The sequence below is a fragment of the Yamadazyma tenuis genome, chromosome 6, assembly GCF_029203305.1.
Source record: "Yamadazyma tenuis chromosome 6, complete sequence".
NCBI classification, from domain to species: Eukaryota; Fungi; Ascomycota; class Pichiomycetes; order Serinales; family Debaryomycetaceae; genus Yamadazyma; species Yamadazyma tenuis.
In genome coordinates this window covers 631,675-651,227 of record NC_089466.1, presented here as the reverse complement: position 1 = coordinate 651,227, position 19,553 = coordinate 631,675, and the positions used below count along the sequence as shown (strand labels likewise).

The 19,553-nt window shown below is 41.3% G+C and overlaps 10 protein-coding genes across 10 annotated transcripts; 7 read left to right on the top strand and 3 right to left on the bottom strand. All coding sequences in view use genetic code 12, as the record gives it.

Annotated features, from left to right (window-relative positions):
* Positions 1–270: 270 nt before the first annotated feature.
* Positions 271–1,626, bottom strand: TGL1 (cholesterol esterase; the record flags this gene model as incomplete). The annotated part of the gene is made up of 1 exon (XM_006686929.2): positions 271–1,626. The coding sequence occupies one exon, from the start codon at positions 1,624–1,626 to the stop codon at positions 271–273; it is 1,356 nt and encodes a 451-aa protein (XP_006686992.1).
* A 513-nt stretch (positions 1,627–2,139) lies between these two features.
* PSN45_004521 (uncharacterized protein) lies at positions 2,140–2,658 on the top strand (the record flags this gene model as incomplete). Its single annotated transcript, XM_006686930.2, has 1 exon — positions 2,140–2,658. One exon carries the CDS (start codon positions 2,140–2,142, stop codon positions 2,656–2,658), a length of 519 nt encoding a protein of 172 aa, XP_006686993.1.
* A 241-nt stretch (positions 2,659–2,899) lies between these two features.
* Positions 2,900–4,753, top strand: PSN45_004520 (uncharacterized protein; the record flags this gene model as incomplete). The annotated part of the gene is made up of 1 exon (XM_006686931.2): positions 2,900–4,753. One exon carries the CDS (start codon positions 2,900–2,902, stop codon positions 4,751–4,753), a length of 1,854 nt encoding a protein of 617 aa, XP_006686994.2.
* A 626-nt stretch (positions 4,754–5,379) lies between these two features.
* Positions 5,380–5,976, top strand: PSN45_004519 (uncharacterized protein; the record flags this gene model as incomplete). The annotated part of the gene is made up of 1 exon (XM_006686933.2): positions 5,380–5,976. The coding sequence occupies one exon, from the start codon at positions 5,380–5,382 to the stop codon at positions 5,974–5,976; it is 597 nt and encodes a 198-aa protein (XP_006686996.1).
* Positions 5,977–6,367: 391 nt separating this feature from the next.
* Positions 6,368–7,990, top strand: TAF12 (Transcription initiation factor TFIID subunit 12; the record flags this gene model as incomplete). Its single annotated transcript, XM_066158313.1, has 1 exon — positions 6,368–7,990. One exon carries the CDS (start codon positions 6,368–6,370, stop codon positions 7,988–7,990), a length of 1,623 nt encoding a protein of 540 aa, XP_066014410.1.
* Positions 7,991–8,871: 881 nt separating this feature from the next.
* Positions 8,872–13,225, top strand: GPR1 (G protein-coupled receptor gpr1; the record flags this gene model as incomplete). The annotated part of the gene is made up of 2 exons (XM_006686936.2): positions 8,872–11,053; positions 11,448–13,225. 2 exons carry the CDS (start codon positions 8,872–8,874, stop codon positions 13,223–13,225), a joined length of 3,960 nt encoding a protein of 1,319 aa, XP_006686999.2.
* Positions 13,226–13,295: 70 nt separating this feature from the next.
* On the bottom strand, positions 13,296–15,602 carry NUF2 (kinetochore-associated Ndc80 complex subunit nuf2; the record flags this gene model as incomplete). The annotated part of the gene is made up of 3 exons (XM_066158312.1): positions 13,296–14,671; positions 14,771–14,792; positions 14,895–15,602. 3 exons carry the CDS (start codon positions 15,600–15,602, stop codon positions 13,296–13,298), a joined length of 2,106 nt encoding a protein of 701 aa, XP_066014409.1.
* A 110-nt stretch (positions 15,603–15,712) lies between these two features.
* Positions 15,713–16,360, bottom strand: PSN45_004515 (uncharacterized protein; the record flags this gene model as incomplete). Its single annotated transcript, XM_006686939.2, has 1 exon — positions 15,713–16,360. The coding sequence occupies one exon, from the start codon at positions 16,358–16,360 to the stop codon at positions 15,713–15,715; it is 648 nt and encodes a 215-aa protein (XP_006687002.2).
* A 576-nt stretch (positions 16,361–16,936) lies between these two features.
* Positions 16,937–17,530, top strand: SNF1_2 (Protein kinase; the record flags this gene model as incomplete). Its single annotated transcript, XM_006686940.2, has 1 exon — positions 16,937–17,530. The coding sequence occupies one exon, from the start codon at positions 16,937–16,939 to the stop codon at positions 17,528–17,530; it is 594 nt and encodes a 197-aa protein (XP_006687003.2).
* Positions 17,531–17,644: 114 nt separating this feature from the next.
* SNF1_1 (Protein kinase) lies at positions 17,645–19,477 on the top strand (the record flags this gene model as incomplete). The annotated part of the gene is made up of 1 exon (XM_006686941.2): positions 17,645–19,477. The coding sequence occupies one exon, from the start codon at positions 17,645–17,647 to the stop codon at positions 19,475–19,477; it is 1,833 nt and encodes a 610-aa protein (XP_006687004.2).
* Positions 19,478–19,553: the final 76 nt, after the last annotated feature.

Here is a 19,553-nt window from a genome sequence, read left to right as displayed (position 1 = left end):
GAAGTTGTATCGCAAAAAAAGGTTCAGTAGGTTGTTTATTCGCTCTATCCTTTTGCCCCGAGTTGTCCAATATTCATCGGTATTCAATCGCAGAAGTACTACATTATGTTGTCTTGCGTTTTGTGTTATGTTCCTCAAAAATATGACACAAAATTCCGCTATTCGTGCTTCGCTTGCAACCGACCGGTGCACGACCTGCTGCAAAATCCACCACCAAGCAATTATAACTACATAAGTTCATCACCAATTAGTATATTACAACGCTATATATTATTCTTTATGAACAGAGCCATTCTGATGAATATTGCTGTCCATAAATCGTAACACGTGAGAAAACACATTTGGGTTCACGTCGACGCCCCAGAGATTATCAAGATGTTCGTGTCCTTGAACTGCCACAGATGCCCCAAGTTCCGAAGGTAATTGTCGTTTCATGACACTAATATCAACCAAAGAATCCGAGTCACCATATATCAAGTAGATTGGAATGGTGATATTTTTCAAAGGATATGTGGTGGGATAATAATTGTTATCAATATACATTTGGAAGTTTTTGTTTTTCATAATTTGAAACCAGTGAACCACTGTTTTCACCGAAGTAGTGGAATACAAATGAGAGTACAGGCACAACTTTTGGATTCTAGTAATATTCTTAGCCTTCCAGTTGAATAACATGTAGTTGGAAATGTCGATGGAAGTATTGAATAATGGAGGATACATGATTTTTTGCCAAAACTGAATTGAGGGCATTAAAATCTTCCGCGAGAATAATAAGTAAATGATGTCTGGCGATGCTTTGATGACAATATCAAGAAACTTGGAGTATAATCCATGAGGAGTAGTGGCCGGACTAATGGCAATGATTTTATCGATCTTGGAATTCAACTCGTTATTTATTGACACACTGGCAAATGCTTGCGCAGTTCCCTGACTGAATCCAATGTAAGTTAACGAGGGTTCGAGGGTATAATCCAAAATATACTCGATGATATTGGGTATATCGAACATGGCAAACTCGTCAATAGAAAAGTCCCAGAAGTCTTCGGGTTTTCTCAAAAACGTGTGCTTTTGACAGTACTTGTTTCCTCTGTTATTTCCCAACCACACATCGTACCCCAAGTCGTACAAAAGGAAAGGCAAGTTTTCATGCTTTTGCAACATGGTCAACCAGATTTCACTGCTCATTAAAAGCCCATGGTGCAAGTACACCACCTTTCCGTTACGAGGAGGCGATTCATCGGGAGATTTCATGACCCTGTGGATAGTTAAAAGGTAGTCATCGGCAGTTCTCACCACATGACTTTGGATATCGTAGCCAAAAACTGCCGCCAACTCACTGATATCTTTACACTCAATAAGACGCGTCATACGGAGATATGTCGCCTTGTCGATTTCATTCTGTTCTTGTTCGTATAAATACTGGTATCTCTTGTCTGAGTTGTACAGGATGGTCAAGTTAAGCATGTTATAGATCTTCTTAACCGTGAAGGTGAACCCATTAATGACCGGAGACGGAAGAATATGAGTGATATATGAGATGATATACTCTAGCCAAGCAAGTGTGAAGCTCACACTAAGAATGCAATACTCAGCAACTGAAAGTCTTCCTAGTAATGGTATCGCCATCTTGTAGTGTCAGATAGCAATGCGTGCGCATTTTCGAAACCACCAGCACCATCAAACTCGCACACGCACACGCACACGTACACGCACACGCATTTTGACGGTCCTCGAGCACGCCCGATCCTAACCAGCACCAACATCAGAGCTATGGGAATAATAATTGCTCATGGCCTAACTATATAAAGACCTACGTTATCCCCCCGCGACTAGACTTTAATGGTTTTTCTGACACGATCGCACGGTTTCTTAATTCGATTATATGCTTAGTAATACCGGAACCGGCTCGAGAGCCGGGGCATTGCCTTGTTGTCGGCGGCCCCAAAACTTTACAGATGGAATTGATAACCAATAGAAAATTGGTGAGCCCTACGATCTCCGGCTTCTCGCTCGCATTTTTCACCTAATTCGGCAGGTGGTAACTGTGGTTTTACCATATCTACGTCGCCAATTTAAATTGTTATATAAAGCCCACCAAATAACCCCAAAGGTCCAATTTTTCTGTCCACTGCAACTGAAATGTACGTTCCACAATTGGCATTTTTAACTGTTTGGTCGGCTTGGATGAACCAGGTCCAGCCCAAGGCCAACGACTCTCCTCAAGATGTGTACATTGCCAAGTTTTCCGATCCTAATAAAGTCAACGGGTTTGTGCAATTTACAGGTTTACAAAACGGCTCGATTTCGGTCTCATTCGATTTACATGGATTTCCCCAAACTGGAGGCCCATTTATGTACCATGTTCATCAAGCTCCAGTTCCTGTAGATGGTGATTGCATGGGAACTTTACTTCACTTGAATCCCTACAATGGTAACATCAACAATCCAAATGCCAATGAAAAGGAAATTGGAGATTTGAGCGGGAGATATGGTTTATTGGCTGGTGATAGTAAACAGACTTACGTCGATGAATACCTTTCATTGAATCCAGAGTCTTTGGCGTACATTGGAGGAAGGTCTGTGACCGTTCACTTGGCTGATAACTCTCGTATTGCCTGTGCCAACATCACTCAAGTCGATGCTTCGTCGTTGTTCTAGTTGGCGCGCTTTCATAGTTAGTATCGAAATTGCATTTGGGTGAAATGTAAATTTTCCCAGAATCCTAACCTCGGCTTACCAAATGGTAAGTACATGTAAAATTGTTTTCCAGTCTAATTTGTTTTCTGGAAACACATAATTTTCTTAACTATGCCCTCTCAAAACCGTTACACTACCCACGGAGGATTTGTCTGCCGTAACTTGACGTTCCCCAGATTAACCTCGCACCTAACCCCACAGGATGATAAAAAATAAAAATAAAATATTTCAATCTCACATACATCTCTGCCATTTTTTTTTTCCTTCTTTATATCTTACACCAGCAAATATGGCAGTTGTACAGTTCCTCAAGGACAATTTCATTCCTCGAATGCCCAAGGAAGACGGAGCAATCGAGATCATAGACCCCAGTTCAATTGCTGCTCTCGAAAAGCAAAAGCCCCAAAACGATGATGATGCTTCAGTGTACACCAGGTCCACTACATCAACGGCAGCAAAGGAGAATGTCTTGCACCGTTCTTTGCACGGGCGTCACGTGCAGCTCCTCGGGATTTCAGGTACCATCGGGTCGGCCCTTTTCGTGGCTATAGGAAAAGCCTTGGCCAAGGGTGGGCCATTGAATTTACTACTTGGGTTTATTGTATGGTCGATTCCAATTCTCTGTATCACCCTTTCTACAGCAGAGTTTGTCAGTTATATGCCCATCACCTCCCCTTTCGTAAGAATGGCCGGGAGGTGCTGTGACGAAGCTTTGGAAATTATGACCGCTTGGAATTTTTGGTTCTTGTGCTGTGCAGAGATTCCATTCGAGGTTGTTACCGTCAATTCTATTATACATTTTTGGAGAGATGACTTTTCGGCAGCCATACCTTTGGCAATCCAAATGGTACTTTACTTCTTTATCAACGTGTTTGGAGTGGCTATTTATGGTGAAACTGAGTTCTGGTTGGGATTGGGAAAAATCGTCTTAGCTTTGGGTTTAATCTTCTATACCTTCGTCACCATGGTGGGAGGTAACCCCCAGCATGATGTATACGGGTTCAGATACTGGGTAGACCCTGGTGTGATGAATGAATATTTAACTACTGGTTCATTGGGAAGATTTGAAGGGTTTATGGCGTGTTTGATCCAAGCTTGTTTCATGTTCGCTGGTCCCGAATACGTTTCGAGTGTGGCATCTGAAACCATCAATCCTCGGAAAACCTTACCGTCTGCTTTCAAGCAGGTGTTCTACAGGTTGTCAGTTTTCCTCATTGGTGGAGCTCTTTGCGTGGGGATTGTTATTCCTTATAATGATCCAACTTTGTTGGAGACCTTGGGGGCCAGTAAACCTGGTGCTGGTTCGTCACCGTATGTGATCTCGATGCAGAACTTGGGAATCTCGGTATTACCGCACATAGTCAATGTTTTATTGGTGTCTTCAGCGTTTTCTGCCGGTAATTCGTATACTTATTGTTCGTCCAGAACGCTATACGGAGTGGCTCTTGATGGATATGCACCCAAGTTCTTGACAGCTACCACCAAAACAGGAATTCCTATTTACTGTGTGTTGATTTCGTTGTGCTGGGCACTCCTCTCGTTTTTACAAATGGGAGATACAGCATCGCAAGTATTAAATTGGATCACTAATTTAATCACTGGCTGTCAATTGATCAATTTTACCATTCTATGTGTGGTTTATGTGTCCTTCTACTATGGATTAAAGGCTCAAAACATTGACAGGGACACGTTACCATTCAAAGGTTGGTACCAACCGTGGTTGGCGATCATTGGAGGAATTCTGTCGTTTACGATGATTTTTGTATCCGCTTACACGGTGTTTATGCCAGGATCCTGGGATATTCAGACTTTTTTGTTCAGTTTCTTATTGTTGTTCGTTGATATTGCAATATTTGTGGGGTTCAAAATTATCCGAAGAACAAAATGGAAAAAGAGTAGCGAAATCGATTTGGTGACGGGCCTCCGTGAAGTGGAGTTACACGAGCAAGCGTACTACGCTGAACTTGAGAGGCGTCATAAGTTGGTCGATGGACACGTGAAAAGAAATGTTTTCAATAGAATCATCACGGTTATTTTTGGAAGTGAGATGAGCTAGTGCGTCCACGTCACCAAAGTTGTCTTGTTGATATAGTTGAATAGAAAAGTAAACACTAATAGTTGTAGCAAAGACAAATTCCGCGTGGTCCATAAATGATTTAGAGTTATCCGATCCCTGTGGAAAAATTCCCGTTCGTGTCAGTTTATTGTGGTTACGTTTGCAGAAACTTCAGTTACAAAACCGTAATACCCGCAGGTCCTAAAAATAGTGCGCATGACGTACCACTACCATCGGACGCACAAGCTATGTTATAATGGTTAGTACACCGTTCTCTACACCGATTACCACGTCCTAAGTAGCTCTACCACTCTATACCATACAGCCTTAAGCTTGAGCTTTGAGCTGGATGATAGACATCCTAATGGGAAACCACCTAGCCAGCTCAACCGCCACATGTACCTTATAGGTTAATTTTGGTACCTTCTCCACTTGACGTGGGGCTCATTGCTGGTTTGCGCTTTTTTCACACCGTTTAAGTGGCATGATAATGCCAAGCATATTCTCGAGAAAGGTATCATAATATTAATGCAATTGGCCACTTCACTTCCATGTTGGGTCCAAGATTTTCTATAAGAACCCTAAATTTCCTCCTCTTGGAGAGCTTTTTTCATAAACATTCAATCATGTTCAAGTTCACTTTATTATTAACACTCGCTTCTTTGGTCATTGCCGACCAAACCATTAGTATTACTTCATCCAATGGCATTTCTGGTAACGTGGTGATCATCAACAACAGGCTTGCTGTTGGTGACGGTAACAATGAGTGGCTTTTGGCTGAGCCTTCTGGATACCTTTCTCAAGGAGACCAATATGTTGCGTCCACTCCAACAGGTTTGGTTGTGGGTTCTCAAAGTGAAGCTTCCCGAGACTGGGGTATCGAAGATGGAAACCGTTTGAGAAGTGGTGTTAACCAGCCAAACTTTTACGTGTGTGCATCTGATGGAATTAACTACTTATCTGGTGTTGTTTGCTCTGAAGGCGAAACACAAACCCAAGTGACCTTACTTGTGGGAGAATCAAGTGATGCCAGTTCTGCTGCTCCAGCTTCTTCTGCTGCTCCAGAGTCTTCTGCTGCTCCAGAGTCTTCTGCTGCTCCAGAGTCTTCTGCTGCTCCAGAGGCTTCTGCTGCTCCATCTATCACTACTACTTACGATGGTGGTGCTGGTAAAGCTGCTGTTGGTGTTGCCGGCTTTGCTGCTGCTGCTGCTTTGTTGTTTTAGGTATATAATGACTAGAACGTAATCCAAAAGTATTCCCAAGTTGTTTGTAATTGTTTGTAATAATTTCACAAAAGTAATAGTAACTCTTCTAATATAGCACTCATGTAATTGCTGCAAATAAATATCTAATGGACATTAAACTCACGCATGTTTTTTTAGCTAGACAATTTTATTCTAACTAATTGAATCACTGTAATAGATCCTCAACTCTCACCACAATATATACGTCTCCTAAGACTACCTTGTCGTCCATTTCCTTCTATAAATACATTACATTATTGTACAAGGCCTCGAAGCACACAATTTGTGGTTATTGGTGCGTGTGTCCACCGTTATTCTCGCGGTCCTCTTCCTTCCAAAACTCTAACAAAACTTATACCTCACAGTAATTATGTCTACTCCAAACCTCAATCAAACTAATAATCAAGCCCGAGGACAATCAAGGGCCATCAATATACAACCTTCACAAGTTACTCAGCTTCTCCAGGCGTTGAAACAGGAGGTTGCTTTGGCCAAGGCTGCTGGTAATGATACTGCAAGAGCACAACATCACTCTGTTAAAGCTGAAAGTATCAAACAAATTTTATTGGATTATCAGGCCCAGCAGAAGGCTAAGATGGCCCAGCAGCGTGCTGCTGGGATAACCGGTCAACCTCAGGTTCAGGGCCAAGGAAATCAGGGACTTCAACAACAACAGTCAATGTCTCAAACCCAACAAATGGCCGGTTTATCAAGAGGCAATCAACTTGGCATGCAAGGAAATCTACAATCGGTGGGAAACTCCAATTTTCAACAACAACAACAACCCCGTCCTCAAACGGCTCCCCAGGCTCAACAGATGGGAATGAATACGACTACCTCTGATAACCAAAGAGCCAACTCGGGTACTCCATCTTTACCAGCAAATACAATTACAGAGAAAAACTTCAGTGAAGTGAAGCTCAGATTAGAAGAGTTTGAACGGAAAATCCACCAATTGGAGAACTCAAAGAAGAACTATACGCTTCCTGAGCAAATATCTCAAGTGGAATCTTCAATCACTGAATTGAAGAGTAAATATAGCAAGTACCAAAAGTTTGCCTTGTACATGAGGACTCAATTGATGGAAAGAGCCAGGGCCCAGGGACAATCCCAAGGTCTGCAAATGGGTCAAAATCAACAATCAACTGCTTCTCAAAATTTCAACCAGGTAGGCCAGCAAATGGTATCGCTGCAAGGATCTGTTTCAACTCCTTCGACGGCACAAGGACAAGGGTTGCCACTATCACAAACTCCTCCTATAAGTTTACCCCAGCAAGTGGTGCAGAATCAGGCCTCACATGTCCAAGCCTCGGGTGATAAGAAGCCTCAAATGGGTAAGTCAACATCACCAGTCCCCCAATCGCAACCACAGTCCAGTTCAGCTTCTCCAGCCAGAATAAACTCGAACCTTAACTTACAAGGTATAACCAAACAAAGTGCTCCTTCATTACCCATATCAAGTAGCATAAACGTAAGGCCTCCTCAACCGGTAACCATGAAGCCAAATAACATTTCTAGACCCACTTTAAGTGGAGGTGTCGCTAATGGGTTTGGACAAATTTTAGGGACTCCTGCCATAGTCAAAATCCCCACTTATGAGTTGAATCAAAGCGGAAATGCCCAAATCCCCGATAATGGAGGAAGAGTATTAACTAAACGGAAGTTGAACGAATTGGTACAAACAATTGGAGCAGACCAAGGCGATGGTAAAACTGTTATTGATGGGGATGTTGAAGAATTGTTATTGGATTTGGCAGATGAGTTTATCAACTCAGTCACCGGATTTGCATGCAGATTGGCAAAACACCGTAAAGTGGAGAGCATTGACGTGAGAGATGTGCAATTACATTTAGAGAAAAATTGGAACATTCGTATCCCCGGATATTCAATGGACGAAATCAAATCTACTAGAAGATGGCAACCCACCCCAACATATCAACAAAAGGTTAGTGGGGTTGAGATCTCCAAATCTGTTAACGATATTTCCGGGTAAAGTCATGGATTGGTTTATAATTATATTATGATATTATTTTTTAAGCTCAAACGAAAGAACATTCTATGTCAACGTAGAAGGGTAAACAAAAACACATACTATGCTAAACCAGTGGTCATTTCTATTGTTGAGAGCCGCATAAGATGGCCAGAGTTCTTTACCTGAATCTTGCTTGCATCCCCATCTTGACAAAAGCCATGAAGTATACTCAATGTTACTAACAAATTGTAGCTTGTAATATCAGTAAACTACGTGTCACCCACTCGGTAAACCACACTGCTGATGTGTTTCTCGTTTCTTCCCAAGTAGCGATCGCATCTGTTGGATTCTGCCCCCGGCCTGCACCTCCGCGCACCTATAAAATCTTCTCCCTGTTGGGTGAATTTACACACTGCCAAGAAGGCTCAACAAGGTCCAACAAGGCATTTTTCAAAACATGGGACATCGATTATTGTAGTAACGCTTTATATTTCTCCATACAACTGACACGGAACTGGTACCGAGGCGAGATCTGCTTGTCACCCTCTCGAGCCAATCTGAGATTTAGTAAAAATAGACTATCCACGAAGCCTCAAAAAAGCTGGCGAGCACCGAATAAACTAGCCTCAAAATTATTATTTCCAAGGTATTCTCGTCATCCTCCATAGCAAAACGAGAGTTCTGAAACGACATCCTTTGAATTGACCCGTGCCATAAGACGCATATATCCTTAGTCATTCACCTTTGCTATTTTGTCTTACTTCCAAAATATCCATTTGCAAGGCCTTATCGAATCTTTCTAAGTGGTCCTTTTTGCTGGTCATCAATCGAATATATTCCCACTATAGAACGGCGCTTTTGCCTAGCGTGTTTCTCTCCTGTCAACAAACACAACCCAAGTCATGAGTCGGACCAACACCATGTGGGGTATCGTTGCCTGGTTAATGGTACTATCAGTGCTAACAAATCCAGTGGAATCGTCTGTGATGGACGTATTCATCAGAGCCAATGAAATAAATCAGGTTCAGGAGTTCACAAGCCATGAAACATACGTGCAGCGAATCCTAGCTATTGCATCCTCGAGCACCTCCATAGTGTTCTGTGTGGCGTCCATTTACTTTTTTTTTGCAATCGATCCCAGAAGATTGGTGTTTCGACATCAGTTAATCTTTTTTCTCCTTTTCTTCGATCTCCTTAAGGCTATCATCTTACTATTGTATCCTAGCAGAGTGCTAACACACTATCTTGCCTATTTCAATGCCAAATTTTGTCATATTGTGGGATTCTTCACGGCTACCGCCATCGAAGGGGCCGATTTTGCCATTTTGACCTTTGCCATTCACACCTACTTATTGATCTTCCGGCCCTCGTTGAACGTCAAAGTGGGACATAGCCGTAGAACTGAAGGTGGTTTGTTTGTTTACAGACACTATATTTACGGAACTTCATTTTTAATTCCCCTTATATTGGCTAGTTTGGCTTTCATCAATGGAAAAGGCTATTCATCCTTTGTTTGCTGGTGTTATCTTCCGCAAACTCCCGTTTGGTACAGAATGGTATTGAGTTGGGTTCCCCGGTTTGTTATTGTGACAGTGATCTTCATCTGCTATTCTTTAATTTATTACCATGTCATTAAGGAATATCGGGTATTGGGGGGTGTATTTACAAAGCTTCCCCGGAGAGATCTTGCTAGCGAAGAGCCTTCATTTTTCTCCGCTTTGAAATACTTTTTGGGGTCTATCAAAGATCAATTGGTACCTAAGTTAGTGTTACCAGATGCTCAGAATGATGAGCTTTCTAGAGCCCCATCCAGAGCCACTGATCATCGACACTCAGGAGGAAGTCATACTCATCAAGGGGCTCAAAGTAGGTCTGATACTGATGAAGATGAAAGGACCGTTGGTGGTAATACATCCCCTGCCCTGGAAAATATAACCGAAGTGGATATCGATGATTTGTCTTCTGATGATGATCTGGACGCTGATGAAGTAGAAGCCACTCAAACCCGTCATTCGGGTAACATTCCTTCTGGTGGTGAAGATGGTCGTCATTCCAATAGCTTCAATGCTCGTAATGATGATATCCAGATGGAGAACTTGAGAAACTTCAATAAAAGACAGAAAATTATTAAGAAACAGATGAAGTCCATTTTCATCTATCCAATGGCATATGTTTTCATCTGGTTATTTCCTTTCATTTTGTATATTACTCAAGTCAACTATGAGAGGGAACACGGTCCTATTTACTGGATCAATTGTATGGGTGCATTTATGCAGCCATTCAACGGAACAGTCGATTCATTTGTCTTCTTCTATAGAGAACAACCATGGAAGTATACTGTGATGAAAAAGTTTGAAAAAGACCATGCCGATAAAATGGAAGCAGTGCTATCAAAAAGATACTCTCAGCGAAGTCATTCTTTGTATTCTTCTGTATCAACAGGACCTGCTTTTCACCGGGGACGGGCGTTGTCAACATCCACAGAGTATGGTGGAGGTGGTTCAAACAACTCTCTTAGCTTCAATTTGGGCGTTGACCTCAATAGATTCAAGACTTGGAGAAGAGTTTTGAATGATATCAACTTACCATTATTCCAGCTACCAACCGAGGCGAATCTCGCAACTCTTCAAAAGAAGCTTATAAGCAGAAGAGCCAAGGAGATTTCTGCTTCAGTCAACGGGAGCAAAGAAGTCGAAACTCAATCTGATGAGAAAGTCTTCGGTGAGAACATGATTCATGATTACTCTAATGTCTTACAGGGCAAAATGGGAGAAGATGAATTCAGATCTACTCTTGAAAACTTTTCGTTGAACTTCAATAAAGGCTCCAATGTCAGTTTATCAAATACCCAAGCAAATTCTGAGGCCAGAGCAGGTTCAAACTTAAGTCCTCATGTCGCTTCCTTCAGTCATACCCTGAATGATCGTAAAAACAGCATTATTTCTCAGAGTGGTCGTTCAGTTAGGGGAAGACAACACTCTGTGGTGGATCCTAATGAGCCTGTTATCATAGAAGGTAAAGCCTATGATGCCTTTATTGGAACACCAGTATCAAATACCCCCACTCACACCAAAAACTCCCCAAGTTATTCAAAAACGAGCCGGAACAGCTACAATTCAGGTAAAACAATAGCTAGCTCTAAAAGAGGAAACTCCGGCAGTTCCACTCCTCCCAAAAAACTCTCAAAAGGAACTCTTGATACCAACAGAACCAGTAGTACTGTGTCCGATGAGGGCGATGAGATGGACTTTTTAGAATTTTTAAAAAAAGGCCCACCTACATGAACAAGGAGTACTTGTTGTCATCACTAATGTTCAATTCTTAATGTTTTAACTTATTTTAATAGCTATTCTACACACCTAATATTAATATAACTCAAAGTATCGGTTTTATTGTCAGTGACATATCGATCCGCACAACATACTATTGGTTTTCCAGAACATTAGTCATACCCTTGAAGTTGTCTAAAAAATGCCAGAGTTAGAAAAGACAAATTCCAAGGATGGTAAGTTCTACGAGAGTAATGCCGGTGATGGTACCCTCGTATCTGACCAATACTTGACTGGTTTCAAGTTATCATTAACATTGCTAAGCGTTGTGCTCGCATTGTTCGCATCAGCTTTAGACCAGACAATTGTGTCTACAATTTTATCTACTGTGGGAGATGAGTTCGGAGACTTCAACAAAGTGGGTTGGCTTACCTCTGGATACATGCTTCCTATGGCCTGCCTTGCACTAAGTTGGGGGAAAATATCCATCGCCTTTGGTAGAAAGAAAACGATGCTTTTTGGCTTGTTCTTTTTTTTCATCGGTTCCTTGATAGCAGCCTTGTCCAAAAGTATGGATATGTTGATCGGAGCACGTGTCATTCAAGGGCTTGGTGGAAGCGCTATTCAAGCCATGACTATGGTGATTTTGAGCGAGGTGGTCCCAGCATCTAAAAGATCGCTTTCAATGACTTTGATCGGCATCACCTTTTCTGTGGCATCGGCTTTAGGGCCATTCATTGGCGGGTCCTTCACAACACATGTTACCTGGAGATGGTGTTTTTGGATAAACTTACCCATCTCCGGCATTGGGTTTGTGTTTTTAATGATTTCGTTCAAGCCTCCAAAACCTGAAGGTGACTTGAAAACAAAATTAGCTAAAATAGATTTCCTTGGAAACTTTCTCATGGCAAGTGGATTGGTCTTGGTGTTACTTGGGTTGACTTTTGGAGGTAATGACTTTGCTTGGAAATCAGCTGCCGTCATACTGTGTTTTATTTTGGGAGGTTTGTTGGTGATTGCCTTCTGCGTCTATAACTTCAAATACTCCAAGATCCCTATTATTATGAAGGAAGCTGCCACAAGCCCATATGTGATGACGGCGTGTTTCTGTGGATGTTTTGCTTTTATTCAGTTCATGATAAGTATTGTTTACTTTTCCATCTATTTCCAGGTAGTCCAAGGAGCTAATGCATGGCAATCGGGTATTGATATGCTACCAATGATTATTACGGTTCCAATCGTTTCAATATCTAACGGAATCTTTCTTCGGATCACCAGACAAATAAAGTTGGTACTCGTCTTTTGTGGAGTTTGTTTCGTAATTGGTAGTGGTGTGCTGTTGTTGCTCCGCAGAGGAACCACATTTGGGCAACATTTTGGAATATTGGTGATAAACGGCATAGCATCAGGATTATCATTCCAGTCAAGTCTATTGTCCACTCAGTTGGCAGCCCCTAACACTATTCCCGGGTCAATGATCATTGTCACTGCTTTGAACAACTTTTTCAAATCACTTGGAGGTGTAATAGGAGTAGTTGTTGGACAATTAATATTGCAGACATCTGCTACAAGTAAGATGAAAGACATCCTCAACAACTTACAAAGGCATTCGGCTGACTACACCATTTTAAGTAACGTGGGTGTTGATGCTATTGTTGCCAACCCACTGATCGTTGATCAGTTTCCCACAAGCCTTAAGAACAGCCTTATTGATGCATATGTGGATTCACTTCACAATATATTTTATCTTTCACTTGCCCTGTCTTGTATTTTACTTATCACTTCTGTTTTCACTAGCAATAAGAAATTACCAAAAGATGGGGATATTCACACCAAAAATGAACCTGGTGATGCTAAAAGCACCCCAAATAATGACACAAATGAACTTGAAAATGGCCAACCCAAGAATAATCAAAAGAGTGACCACGATTCCGAAAACGAAGAAAAATCGACACCAATAGACAACTCAGAGAGTAACCAAAGCTAATTGAGCATTTGCTTTAAATTAAAAATACAGATTTTAATAGTGTACAATATATACCTTGCTTTAACTGAGTTCATTGCTGTATCTTTTTGTTCATCTCAGTCAAATATAATCTCAAATGTGAGTTCAATCGTGCCACTGCCATCTCACTATTGTTTATCTCTTGTTCAAGCTCCATCTTTCTCACTTTCATGTCATTTTGAATGTGGGAAATCTGGTCTCTTAGTTTTTCAAGTTCTTGATCTTTTAAGTTTCTCTCCTTAATAGTGTCGTCGTACTCGATTTTGAGTTGATCGATAGTTTCTTGACTCTTCTTCGATTTCTCTTCACTTTGGGTCTCAAGCTTTTCCGTCTTTTCTCTAATATTTATTAATTGACGTTTAATCTGTTGGATTTGTCTTTGCAAATCCGTAGACTCAAAGTTTTGTTGATCCATTGTTTCTTGAATTCTTGTCAAGGTATCCGATACCTGCTCCTCCTTTTCCACATCGTGAAAAACTTCTTCAAGAATTCTGAAAAGGTTTTTTAGGTCGTTTTCAACCACATTAAATGAATCAATAGTTATACTAATATTTCGGTTTTGTAGTTCCAAAGAGCTTAATTTTTCACTCGATTCGGTAGCACTGGATCTTAGTTGATCTATGATAGTATGCAAGGAGTTCACATCCACTTGGTCATAATCTTTGAGAAGCTCAATTTGTTTGCTTTGATTTAACATCACGTAGTTTATATCTTCAAGGTTCTGAATCAAGCGGCTCTTATCACTCTTATATTGAAAATGATCCTCTGTCAAAGATTCTTGGACCTTCTTAAGTTTTCGTAATTCATTCTCCATTTTAGAATTGTAAACATTGACCTCTTTCAAAGTAGGTTTCGACTTACCATTCTCATCAATGTTTCTCTCGAGTCTATCTTTCATGATATTAATTTTATTAGAAAGCTCGATGTTTTCAACCTCTGTTTGTCTCAATACCTCCAAACCGTCATAGGCACTCGTGGCCAACCCTTCAATTTCCAGGGCCCTATCTTCTCTGAATCTGATGAAATTCACGACAGCACTCAATATTCGCCTTGTTCTATAGGGTTCAGGCCTTACCATATCTATCAACGAGAAATCGTATATACCACATGTTTGAAAGAACTCACCGGCTTTACGAGCAAATACCACCACTCCCAAGCTCTGGGTTGTATCGTCGTTTACAGGCGCATCTGACAGCTCATTATTTTCGTTCTTTGCACTGGAAGCCCCATTGGTGTGAGCATCTCCATTCGCTTCGAATTTGTCCTTTTTAGCGGTCTGCTTGACTTGCTCATTCAAAATTTCAACTGAGGCCGATGTGAAGGTGTCCAACAACTTCTCTGTTAAAGAGGACATGAACTGGCCGTTAGGTCTCTGAATCATATCTTCGAGCACATCAAAATCGCACGCTTGCAAAACATGGCTGATCTCTTTTGCGTCCAATATGGGAAACAGTAAATGGTGGTCATCATGTAGAAGACTAGTTCGACGTCTGTGAATCGTCGAGTTCCTGTTTCGAAATAATTGACTGGGTCGTGACATGATGATATACTGATCTACGAAACAGCTTGTTTATGTTATTATCATTCGTATTTTTCTAAATCATTTTGTGCGCGAGGTTAAATTATTGGGCAGGACACACTCCTGCTATACTCTCTCAGCTGTGTAAATGGCCCCATGGCATAGAAGCTTAATGGTTTCAGTTAAGAGCATATAGGGTACCGCTTTCTTTGCATCATGTTCAATGGCTGTTTCCAAGTGCTCGAGCTCTTCATCTCTAAACTCTTTGATGAACTCCTTCAACTGCCTCAATTCAGGCGAGGTTCTTAACGTCATCTCAAGGCTCTCTTTAGATATCACTTCCCCAGTGTTCTTTTCATAGATTGGAACATCATATTGGTTCATTAAAACTCGCAATTGCTCATTGTAGTGGTTTCCGATCACAGTTTCAACTGCCACTGTACATGCCATGGCAGCTTCCTTGCTGATCAAGGCGGTGACTGCCCCCAAACCAACTGCTCCAACCTTCCACAAAGGTGTAAGCAATGAAGGTCTCACTCTTCTTCTAACTTGGAGATCATTGAAAGTACTATAGTGATGTAACTCTTGGTCCCACATGTGTTGTAACACTGGCTTCAAGTGAGGATATCTGTTGGCAAGCACCACATATTGAGCATTGTAAATCAAATTGGCTCCAAGTTCTCCGGATTGGTCAACTCGAATAACTCTGTCCAAATATGCTATTTGAGCTTTCGATAGTTTACCGAACTCGAGGTCCGATAAATTGAACTTTTTGGACTGTGACGCCTTCGACACTTGTTGTAGTGCTCTGGAAGACAGACTCAAGGGTCTTTTGAACATGATGCTGGAATATAGGAATTGTATCAGGCAATTTTTTTTTCAAAGTTGCGGGTTTCGGGTTTAACCATAACCATAAGCTAGGCAGCACAAACACAATTTAAATTACCTCTTTAGCACATAAGGAAAGAAGTGGAGGTTTTAAAGGTGCTAAAGATTTTGAGCATTTCAAGGGCAATATTCAATGGGATTTCTTGGGTATCTCTGGAGTTAGAAACAGGTTTATTTTCGTTGGCTGCAACCTTCAAGAAGTGGAAATATTTATTGGGAATATCTTTGACCATAAGCCAATCAACATCAAAAACTCCTTTCCACTTACTTGTTTCAAACCATATATTGCTGGACTTCTCCATATCTAAGTCACTGGTCATTTTGGCAACCCCACAAAACTTGCCGCTACCGTTGACCAGGAAGAAAAGATAAACTTCCCCCTGATCGTCAGCAGCTTTCTTAAAAGCAGAAGATAATCTCTTATTTCCAAGCTCGGTTGATGCCCAAATGTTATTGATGAAAGACGCGTTCACATCTAATAAGGTGTAAGATTTGATGACAAAAAACTTGGAGGTTGGAGACACATTAAATTGGGTACCTACATAGTTTTTGAATGGTAGTGGAGTCCATTTCTTCTGTTGCTGTTGCTGGTATTGAACCGGGACATATTTCGGGTTTATTGCTGAAATTTTGGGAGATTTTTGCATAGGTTCCTCCCTGACATTACATGTATTTTCTGGGGCAACCTGATGTGCACTTTTCTGAAACATTATGGGACTGAAACCAGCAGCAGAGATCTGTCCCAATGAGGAAAACAGACCATGACGATGTTTGGGGCCCAAATCAGTCAGATATCCTCCAAATATATTACGGTATGGGAATCCCAACCTGAAATCATTCAAAGGATACTCGTTCTTATAGTCAAGCGCCCAAATATTCACGCTATCACCCAACTCCAACTTATCTTCGTTGGGATCTTTTGGGAGTGCTTTAATGGCTGCGAGTGACTGAGTTGTACAAAAGGCTTCGGTTGGACTTTTACAACTGAATGAATATTCTGTATCCCGTATGGATAAAGTTGAGTATATAGACGTATCAGACGTATCAAGGCTCTCGGAAGCAGACTCCGGGCTGGTAGGGTACTGTAACCACATTTCACCTTCTTATTACACCCAAGCTTCGAGCTAACTCCAAAACAATCCCTTGGAAAAAAAGAGGCTATATTTCAAGTGTAGACAAATGTGTAACTTTCAGGTGGAGTTTTTTGCAGCTAGAGCGGCGGGTGATTTGTATGTCGCACACATTATTTATCTCATCTTCAGTACACTGATTATAACCATCATTCAATGTCATCCAAACCCCCTTCCACTGCCATGGGCGTGGACTCCGGCCTTCACCAGCAAAAGGCTGCTATCCGTTATCCCAAAATCTTCAGCGAGCCTGTGAATATTCGGGAGGTCCACTTACCAGTCATAAAGCGATGGATAGAAGAAAAACTAAACGAAATAGTCCCAGACGACGACGTCATTGTCGACTACGTTTACGAGTTACTTGTCAGTTCTGACACTCCAGATGTGAAGACGATGTATCTGCATGTCAGGGAGTTTTTAGGAGAAGACTCCATGAGGTTCATGGCAAAGCTATGGAAACTACTCCTAGCAGCTCAGGCCGATAAAAACGGCATTCCACCTGAACTTGTGGAGAAACAGAAGCAGCTCATGAAGGCGAACCCCAACTTAAAGCAAGAGTTCCAAAGAACACATCCAAGTCATAGAGACCGCAGAGAACCAGATAGGCTGAGAGACCCCTACAGGAGATTGGAGCGAGACGGTACCCAAAAGTCCAATCGTAACACTCCTCATTCGTCATCTGCCAGCACTAACGGTGATAGTTCATCCTATAATCAGTATCGAGACAGATCAGACATCAATCGGTTCTAAGGCGAGGGTGTGTGTGCGAGCAAATTTGCGCCCACCTCACCGAAACTCCTCAGTCATTTTCAGTTTTCGTTTTCGACACCAAAGGGATAAACATATAAACCCATTCCTTCAATCATGTCAGATCAAGCCACCACCGAAGATGGCCATCACCATCACCACCATCATCATCATCATCAGAGTCTGAATGCTGCCCATGGTCTGGGATCTTCGGGTAACCATACCAACCCGCAACCTGCGACTCCCATTGATCCTAATATTAACCCCGCCAATAGAATTGGTAGGTATCAAATCATCAAAACCTTGGGAGAAGGTTCGTTCGGTAAAGTGAAGTTGGCCGAGCATTTAACTACTGGCCAAAGAGTTGCCTTGAAGATCATTAACCGTAAAACCTTGGCCAAATCAGATATGCAAGGAAGAATCGAAAGAGAGATTTCTTATTTAAAATTATTAAGACATCCACATATCATCAAGTTATACGATGTGATAAAATCCAAAGACGAAATCATCATGGTGATTGAATATGCGGGAAATGAATTGTTTGATTACATTGTACAGAGAGGTAAAATGCCTGAGGATGAAGCAAGAAGATTCTTTCAACAAATTATTGCAGCGGTAGAATATTGCCATAGACACAAAATTGTGCATCGAGACTTGAAGCCGGAAAACTTGTTATTGGATGATAAGTATAACGTCAAAATTGCTGATTTTGGTTTGTCTAACATCATGACTGATGGTAATTTCTTAAAAACAAGTTGTGGATCTCCTAATTACGCTGCTCCTGAGGTTATTAGTGGGAAATTGTATGCCGGTCCGGAAGTCGACGTATGGTCTTCGGGGGTGATCTTGTATGTCATGTTATGTGGTAGATTACCTTTTGATGATGAGTTTATTCCTGCATTGTTCAAGAAAATTAGTAACGGGGTCTATACCCTTCCAAACTACTTGTCGCCAGGTGCCAAGCACTTGTTAACAAGGATGTTGGTGGTAAATCCGTTGAACAGAATCACCATTCACGAAATCATGGAAGACGAATGGTTCAAACAAGGTATTGAACAATACTTGTTACCCCAAGATATCGGTAAAGAAAAAAATAACATTGATGTCGATGAAGATGTTTTGTCGGCTTTAACTCACACCATGGGATACGAAAGGGATGAAATTGTTGGCTCTATAAATCGGTATAACAATGCACCAACTCCTCAACAAAAGTCTAATGAAATTGTTGATGCTTACCTTTTGATGAGAGACAATCACGCTTTGGTTAAAGACTTGAAAAAACACAAGACCGATCAAATGGATGGTTTTTTAAGTTCTTCTCCTCCACCACCTTGGGACACGAATAATATCAACAACAATGTGTTGAGCCACAGGACCCCTAGCATTCAACAATCTTTAACATATCAAACGTTAGCACAAGTGCCCGATTTGTCTACTTTACCCAATTCCACCATTGCTATTTTGCCTACCTCATTACCCTCAATTCACAGGGCGTATATGATGGAGAATACTACTAGCACCAACCAGAGTAAAATTAGTCCCATAAGTACAAAAAAGCTGAAGACCAGATGGCATTTTGGGATCCGGTCAAGATCATACCCCTTAGATGTCATGGGAGAAATCTACAGAGCTTTGAAGAACTTGGGAGCTGAATGGGCTAAACCTACAGAAGAAGAATTATGGACCATTAGAGTTAGATGGAAATACAGTCCCACCAATCTGGGCATGGAAGTTGATGAATCTCTTTCTGATATGATGAAGATGCAAATCCAATTGTTCCAATTGGAACCCAATAACTACTTGGTAGATTTTAAGTTTGACGGCTGGGAAAAAAGTAATAGCACCGATAACACCAATCCCGACGAAATGAGCTCGTTTTCAGCATATCCATTCTTACACTTGTCAACTAGGTTGATTATGGAATTGGCAGTAAATAGTCAAAACAGTTAGTTTACACATAAATAAACCAGTTGACGATTATGTATCTCATCGACTAATTTAGAATGGGTTTTACGTGTGTATCGTG